Consider the following 8912-nt stretch of genomic DNA (forward strand, 5'->3'; position numbering starts at 1 on the left):
TTTGACAAACCTCCGTAACTGTTAAGCGAAATATTAAAGTGTGTAATACCAGCAGCAAAATGTGTGACTTGCTGTCAGAAGAAAAGGTGAGAAACACCAATATAACCTATATTTATTTGTCATTCGTACATTTGACTATTGTCACAACACATAGCATTATGTAACATTTTAAATGTCATACTACATTTTTTAGCCACTAATAATATAACATTTTAAACATTGTTATTCTTTTGAAACTGTTTTTGTGTAATGTTTACTGTTAATATCGGAGGTTTTCTTTGTTTTGTTTATTTTACGTGCTTTGGCAATGTAAACATGTTTCCCAAAGCCCATTGGATTAAGGAGAGGGAGATGCTTGACCAGCTAAAAGCAGTCTGTGTTTCCGTCTGGAGTTACAACTCCCCATAGATCTGGTGGTGTTTCAGCAGGTTGGGACTGTTTCATAGATCTGGTGGTGTTTCAGCAGGTTGGGACTGTTTCATAGATCTGGTGGTGTTTCAGCAGGTTGGGACTGTTTCATAGATCTGGTGGTGTTTCAGCAGGTTGGGACTGTTTCATAGATCTGGTGGTGTTTCAGCAGGTTGGGACTGTTTCATAGATCTGGTGGTGTTTCAGCAGGTTGGGACTGTTTCATAGATCTGGTGGTGTTTCAGCAGGTTGGGACTGTTTCATAGATCTGGTGGTGTTTCAGCAGGTTGGGACTGTTTCATAGATCTGGTGGTGTTTCAGCAGGTTGGGACTGTTTCATAGATCTGGTGGTGTTTCAGCAGGTTGGGACTGTTTCATAGATCTGGTGGTGTTTCAGCAGGTTGGGACTGTTTCATAGATCTGGTGGTGTTTCAGCAGGTTGGGACTGTTTCATAGATCTGGTGGTGTTTCAGCAGGTTGGGACTGTTTCATAGATCTGGTGGTGTTTCAGCAGGTTGGGACTGTTTCATAGATCTGGTGGTGTTTCAGCAGGTTGGGACTGTTTCATAGATCTGGTGGTGTTTCAGCAGGTTGGGACTGTTTCATAGATCTGGTGGTGTTTCAGCAGGTTGGGACTGTTTCATAGATCTGGTGGTGTTTCAGCAGGTTGGGACTGTTTCATAGATCTGGTGGTGTTTCAGCAGGTTGGGACTGTTTCATAGATCTGGTGGTGTTTCAGGGTTGGGACTGTTTCATAGATCTGGTGGTGTTTCAGCAGGTTGGGACTGTTTCATAGATCTGGTGGTGTTTCAGCAGGTTGGGACTGTTTCATAGATCTGGTGGTGTTTCAGCAGGTTGGGACTGTTTCATAGATCTGGTGGTGTTTCAGCAGGTTGGGACTGTTTCATAGATCTGGTGGTGTTTCAGCAGGTTGGGACTGTTTCATAGATCTGGTGGTGTTTCAGCAGGTTGGGACTGTTTCATAGAAATGCAGAAATGCTCATTGGGCAGCTTATCTGGCAGATACGATCATTCATCGAGATACAGTCACACACACACCCACATAGAACTTAGCAGTACACACACACACACACACACACACACACACACACACACACACACACACACACACACACACACACACACACACACACACACACAGACATCACAGGATACATCTCCCTCTCAGACACCTATGTTCTGAGATGTACCCTGTGTAGCTGTCGTAGGGACACACAGTGTGTGTGGCCTTGCTATAGAAACTGCTAAGAGTGTAGACTGGTTAGAGAGACCTGTCTGGCTGTGGAGTTCTCTGGGTACTCTGACACTCAACCCTTCTCTTCTGACAGACAAACAACCAATAACCCTTTAAAAAAGGCATTCCTGTAGCTTTATTTCAGGGTTTCCTGCTGCTATGACTCTCTTCAGGAGTGTTTTACTGTGACATCACACAAGGGCATGTTGCTCACTCTTTTTCCTGTGTGAGGTGACAGTTGACTTGGTTTAACTGCTCAAATCTCCCAACAGCACCTCATCTTGGCTCCAATATGACACTTGTAAGGTCATTCTGACAGCAGTGGCTTTTAGTAAGATGGAACATACAGAACTTCACTTAGTCAAAATCATCAGATATACAACATCCAATGTGCTGTGAATCACTATGTCAAAAACAGTGATGATTTTACTTCCTTAATCAGTCATTGTTGTTTGAGCAGCCCTGGCAACAGTTGTCTGTGATGTGTGTTTGGATTGTGTTGGCACGGTGTACGTGTTTCTCGGTGTCTGAGCTGAGTTGACACAACCCTGTGTTTGTGTGATTCTCCTCAGACGGAGCTCCAAGTGGCTCCCACAGGGCAGCGGTGTGTTGGCATGACGATAATCCTGTTACCGGTGCTGGTGTTAGCCGTGAGAGGCGCCTGATAGAGGGGGGGGGATGTTCACACCTCAGAGACTCCAGTCTCCAGTGCAGCCTGGTCCTGTCCAGCCTCGTCCAATCCCTGATCCTCGTCTGATCCCAACTCTACTGCCTCCTGGCTAGGGGACAGATCCACCATGACGCACGCACAGCGCTTGGAATCAGAGCGCCTTGTGTAACATATCCAGAAGAGAGACTGTGTGTGTTTGCATGTGTTTGAAATGAAGAGAGAGATTAGACTGAGTTTGTGTTTTTCTTCCCTCTGGTCTGACCAGTTTGTTAATGATGCTGCCTATGTACTTTAGCACCTTATTGATGTTCATGTGTTTCCTGTTTCGCAGTTTGTAGTGTACTTGTACTGACCCCCGTCTCCCCTCCTCTTCCTCCTACCTCTACCCCCGTCTCCCCTCCTCTTCCTCCTACCTCTACCCCTGTCCTCCTCCTCCCACCCCCGTCTCCCCTCCTCTTCCTCCTACCTCTACCCCTGTCCTCCTCCTCCCACCCCCATCTCCCCTCCTTCTCTTCCTCCTACCTCTACCCCTGTCCTCCTCCTCCCACCCCCGTCTCCCCTCCTCTTCCTCCTACCTCTACCCCTGTCCTCCTCCTCCCACCCCCGTCTCCCCTCCTCCTCTTCCTCCCACCTCTACCCCTGTCCTCCTCCTCCCACCTCTACCCCTGTCCTCCTCCTCCCACCCCCATCTCCCCTCCTCCTCCTCCTACCTCTACCCCTGTCCTCCTCCTCCCACCCCCGTCTCCCCTCCTCTTCCTCCTACCTCTACCCCTGTCCTCCTCCTCCCACCCCCGTCTCCCCTCCTCTTCCTCCTACCTCTACCCCTGTCCTCCTCCTCCCACCCCCGTCTCCCCTCCTCTTCCTCCTACCTCTACCCCTGTCCTCCTCCTCCCACCCCCGTCTCCCCTCCTCTTCCTCCTACCTCTACCCCTGTCCTCCTCCTCCCACCCCCGTCTCCCCTCCTCTTCCTCCTACCTCTACCCCTGTCCTCCTCGTCCAACCCCGTCTCCCCTCCTCTTCCTCCTACCTCTACCCCTGTCCTCCTCCTCCCACCCCCGTCTCCCCTCCTCCTCTTCCTCCCACCTCTACCCCTGTCCTCCTCCTCCCACCTCTACCCCTGTCCTCCTCCTCCCACCCCCATCTCCCCTCCTCCTCCTCCTACCTCTACCCCTGTCCTCCTCCTCTCACCCCCGTCTCCCCTCCTCTTCCTCCTACCTCTACCCCTGTCCTCCTCCTCCCACCCCCGTCTCCCCTCCTCTTCCTCCTACCTCTACCCCTGTCCTCCTCCTCCCACCCCCGTCTCCCCTCCTCTTCCTCCTACCTCTACCCCTGTCCTCCTCCTCCCACCCCGTCTCCCCTCCTCTTCCTCCTACCTCTACCCCTGTCCTCCTCCTCCAACCCCCGTCTCCCCTCCTCTTCCTCCTACCTCTACCCCTGTCCTCCTCCTCCCACCCCCGTCTCCCCTCCTCCTCTTCCTCCCACCTCTACCCCTGTCCTCCTCCTCCCACCTCTACCCCTGTCCTCCTCCTCCCACCCCCATCTCCCCTCCTTCTCTTCCTCCTACCTCTACCCCTGTCCTCCTCCTCCCACCTCTACCCCTGTCCTCCTCCTCCCACCCCCATCTCCCCTCCTTCTCTTCCTCCTACCTCTACCCCTGTCCTCCTCCTCCCACCCCATCTCCCCTCCTTCTCTTCCTCCTACCTCTACCCCTGTCCTCCTCCTCCCACCTCTACCCCTGTCCTCCTCCTCCCACCCCCATCTCCCCTCCTTCTCTTCCTCCTACCTCTACCCCTGTCCTCCTCCTCCCACCCCCATCTCCCCTCCTTCTCTTCCTCCTACCTCTACCCCTGTCCTCCTCCTCCCACCCCCATCTCCCCTCCTCCTCTTCCTCCCACCTCTACCCCTGTCCTCCTCCTCCCACCTCTACCCCTGTCCTCCTCCTCCTCTTCCTCCCACCTCTACCCCTGTCCTCCTCCTCCCACATCTCCCCTCCTCCTCTTCCTCCCAACTCTACCCCTGTCCTCCTCCTCCTCCCACCTCCACCCCCATCTCCCCTCCTCCTCTTCCTCCCACCTCTACCCCTGTCCTCCTCCTCCGCCCACCTCTAACCCTGTCCTCTTCCGCCCACCTCTACCCCTGTCCTCCTCTTCCTCCCACCTCTACCCCTGTCCTCCTCCTCCTCCTCCCACCTCTAACCCTTTCCTCCTCTTCCTCCTCCCACCTCTAACCATGTCCTCATCTTCCTCCCACCTCTACCCCTGTCCTCATCTTCCTCCCACCTCTACCCCTGTCCTCCTCTTCCTCCCACCTCTACCCTTGTCTTCCTCTTCCTCCCACCACTGTCCTCCCCCTCTTCCTCCCACCTCCACTACTGTCCTCCTCCTCTTCCTCCCACCTCCACCACTGTCCTCCTCCTCTTCCTCCCACCTCCACCACTGTCCTCCTCCTCTTCCTCCCACCTCCACCACTGTCCTCCCCTTTCTCCTCTTCCTCCCACCTCCACTGCTGTCCACCCCTGTCCTCCTCCTCTTCCTCCCACCTCCACCCCTGTCCTCCTCCTCTTCCTCCCACCTCCACTAATGTCCTCTTCCTCCCACCTCCACCCCTGTCCTCCTCCTCTTCCTCCCACCTCCACCCCTGTCCTCCTCCTCTTCCTCCCACCTCCACCCCTGTCCTCCTCCTCTTCCTCCCACCTCCACCCCTGTCCTCCTCCTCTTCCTCCCACCTCCACTAATGTCCTCCTCCTCTTCCTCCCACCTCCACCCCTGTCCTCCCCCATTCTCCCCTTCTGCCCTCCTCCTGTTCCTCTCCCCTTCTCCCCCTCCAGTTGACCTCTGAAGGGCTGACCACTGACCTATTGCTGTCGGTCAGTCTGGTGTCAGTGGTGCTGCTACTGGCCCTGGTCAGTACCTCTGTGGGTCTGGTGGTGGCTCTGAACCGTAGGGCCACCCATGGCACCTACAGCCCCAGCCGACAGGAGAAGGAGGGATCCCGCGTAGAGATGTGGAACATAGCCCAGCCGCCGCCCGTGGAGAGACTCATATAAAACATGGCCCAGTTTCAAACCCACCACTCATCGCTGTCCCAACACTGTTCCATGGAGACATATTGAGACACAACTCACTGGCCTGGGCCCAGTTTCAAACCCACCACTAACCCAACACAGGCTGAATCTCAAACCGAACACTTGGCCCTTGAGCCCTTTATCAAGTGATCCAGCCACACTGACTGTCCTGGGCCCAGTTCCAAACCCACTACTCAACACAATGGAGAGACTCATAGAGGAGACTTTATCCCAATATCATCGCTGGGGTAATATAATACTATGTGCCATTTAGCAGACACTTTTATCCACGTTTTACATATGTGTGGTCCCGGGAACCGAACCCACTATCCTGGTGTTGCAAGCACCATGCTCTACCAACTGAGATACAGAGGTCCTTCCTGACCTGATCTTAAAGCCTGGTCTCATAGACTAGATGTAACATAGTAAAGGTAAATCCAGAATACTGAAATTAGTATGATGTGTTACGTTTTGTATGGTTACATAAGACATGAGGCAAAAAGGAAAGTACAGTGGTTGGTCTGGGTGGATGTATAACGCCAATGTCTAGCAACCCAAATGTTTTGTGTTTGAATCATGGCGGGCAGATTTAGAAATTTAGCCACTACTTACTACTTTTTAGCTACTTTGCAACTACTTAGCATGTTAGCTTGCCCTTCCCCTTAACCCATTAACCTAACACCTAACCTTATCTTCTAGCCTAACTAACCTCCCTAACGTTAGCATTAGCCACTTAGCTAACGTTAGCCACAACTAATTGGAATTCGTAACATATCATATGTTTTCAAAATCGTAACATATTGTACGAAATGTATGATGGACATCCATAAATTAATACATACCATACGAAACGTAACATAATCGTACTAGTTGGAGTATTCGGGATTTACTATGTTACGTTTATCCCTGAGTCCAGGTTGGATCTTATCGAGGAACACTTGGGATTTCTACTCAGCCGCAAATACACATACTGCACCTTTCATTTGGTCCTCAAAACACTTGAATGTTGTAGTGAAATGGGATCTCCAGAGGACCGCTCTGCACTAGATGAGGATATGAATAGATGGACAGAGAAAGCTTCCAGTCTTGCCACTAGATATAGAAGTATTCTGCTTTACTTAAACATATAAGAACACAGTGGTCCAAAAAGAGCCCAATTGCCATACTTGAGTAAAAGTAAAGATGGCTTCATAGAAAACGACTCAGGTGAAAGTCACCCAGTAAAATACTACTTGAGTAAAAGTCTAAAAGTTTTATGTTTAAATATACTTAAGTATCAAAAGTAAATGGAATTGCTAAAATATACTTAAGTATCAAAAGTAATAGTATAAATCATTTCAAATTCCTTATATTAATCGAACCAGATGACACCATTCTTGTTTTTTAAATTTATGGATAGCCAGGGGACATTCCAACACTCAGACATCATTTACAAAGGATGCATGTGTGTTTAGTGAGTCCACCAGATCAGAGGCAGTAGAGATGACCAGGGATGTTCTCTGTTTAGTCAGTCCACCAGATCAGAGGCAGTAGGGGTGACCAGGGATGTTCTCTGTTTAGTGAGTCCACCAGATCAGAGGCAGTAGGGGTGACCAGGGATGTTCTCTGTTTAGTGAGTCCACCAGATCAGAGGCAGTAGGGGTGACCAGGGATGTTCTCTGTTTAGTGAGTCCACCAGATCAGAGGCAGTAGGGATAACCAGGGATGTTCTCTGTTTAGTGAGTCCACCAGATCAGAGGCAGTAGGGATAACCAGGGATGTTCTCTGTTTAGTGAGTCCACCAGATCAGAGGCAGTAGGGGTGACCAGGGATGTTCTCTGTTTAGTCAGTCTACCAGATCAGAGGCAGTAGGGATAACCAGGGATGTTCTCTGTTTAGTGAGTCCACCAGATCAGAGGCAGTAGGGATGACCAGGGATGTTCTCTGTTTAGTGAGTCCACCAGGTCAGAGGCAGTAGGGATGACCAGGGATGTTCTCTGTTTAGTGAGTCCACCAGATCAGAGGCAGTAGGGATGACCAGGGATGTTCTCTGTTTAGTGAGTCCACCAGATCAGAGGCAGTAGGGGTGACCAGGGATGTTCTCTGTTTAGTCAGTCTACCAGATCAGAGGCAGTAGGGATAACCAGGGATGTTCTCTGTTTAGTGAGTCCACCAGATCAGAGGCAGTAGGGATGACCAGGGATGTTCTCTGTTTAGTGAGTCCACCAGATCAGAGGCAGTAGGGATGACCAGGGATGTTCTCTGTTTAGTGAGTCCACCAGATCAGAGGCGGTAGGGGTGACCAGGGATGTTCTCTGTTTAGTGAGTCCACCAGGTCAGAGACAGTAGGGATAACCAGGGATGTTCTCTGTTTAGTGAGTCCACCAGATCAGAGGCGGTAGGGGTGACCAGGGATGTTCTCTGTGTAGTGAGTCCACCAGATCAGAGGCAGTAGGGGTGACCAGGGATGTTCTCTTGATAAGTGTGCGAATTTGACCATTTTCCTGTCCTGCTAAGCTATCTAGCTCAGTACTTTTGGGTTTCAGGGAGTAAAAAGTACAACATTTTCTTTAGGAATGTAGTGAAGTACAAGTAAAGTCAGTGGGATGCTGCCTCATAAGTTGTCAAGAATAAAGTACAGATACTCCCAAAACAAACTATTTAAGTAGTACTTTAAAGTATTTTTATTTAAGTAGTATACACCACTGAAAACACACAAAAGCAATCAAAGGCTGGGATTGAATCCGAGCTCGCGTTGTCCGCTATGCACCTTTTAAGGACAATGTTGGCCCGTTCGTGGTGCATTCTTGGTAAACGCTGCATATGTCTGCTCAATCGGAAATGACCTTTACATGGCGCATAGCCGACAAAGAGCAATCAGATTGAGTCGTGGACAAAGTTTCAAAAGATGTTGTTTGTATATATTGTTACATTACTTTTTGCATCTATACAGCTTTCCATTATTTTCCATTGATTGTGTATATACTGTATGAAGACAGATCCTGTTGTGTATATGAACTTTGATGATTTGTGTGGTAATTTATTCTTCCTTCCATTGGGAACCTGGTGACTAGCTGAAGAAGTCTGTGAATCTCAGGAGGGGAGGGGTTAGCAGTGTGTATATTATCTCTGTTATGGAAAAGACTCTGGAGAGTCAGACAGCCGGTGAACCATTTGTTCGTCACGTCTCAAGCGAGGCGAAGCCTTCATCCTCAGTGTTTTTAGCCCACAGCCTCAAAAGTACCTCCAAGTTACCAGAACATCATCAGTAACGTGAAAATGTAGAGTTTGGTTTTTAAGGTCCACAACATTACTGATTTTTGTTGAAAACCAATTCGTGATCAATTTGTACTTCTGCAGTCAACTGTATTGTATATCATATGTTCATATTGCTGTATGTCCAAAGGTCTGTGTTACAACAAAACAAACGTCCCATTGTCAATTATGTCTAATAAAGTGTAATCAGATGTCCTGTAGATTTCTCCTAATGTAGCCTAGAGTCTAATGAGTGTATGAGGGAGGCGGGACTACGGTTG

The 8912-nt window shown here is 49.8% G+C and overlaps 1 protein-coding gene across 2 annotated transcripts in view; it reads left to right on the top strand.

Annotated features, from left to right (window-relative positions):
• The window catches only part of crb1 (crumbs cell polarity complex component 1), a 54426-nt gene extending 47748 nt beyond the window's left edge, over window positions 1-6678 (top strand). For both annotated transcript variants that reach the window (XM_042322473.1, XM_042322474.1), the window contains one exon: window positions 5161-6678. In XM_042322473.1, coding sequence (XP_042178407.1) covers window positions 5161-5379 — 219 coding nt within the window. In that variant the 3' untranslated portion in view covers window positions 5380-6678. The remainder of the gene's footprint in view (window positions 1-5160) is intronic.
• The last annotated feature ends 2234 nt before the right edge of the window (window positions 6679-8912 follow it).

Source organism: Oncorhynchus tshawytscha, linkage group LG05 (genome assembly GCF_018296145.1).
Source record: "Oncorhynchus tshawytscha isolate Ot180627B linkage group LG05, Otsh_v2.0, whole genome shotgun sequence".
Classification (NCBI taxonomy): Eukaryota; Metazoa; Chordata; class Actinopteri; order Salmoniformes; family Salmonidae; genus Oncorhynchus; species Oncorhynchus tshawytscha.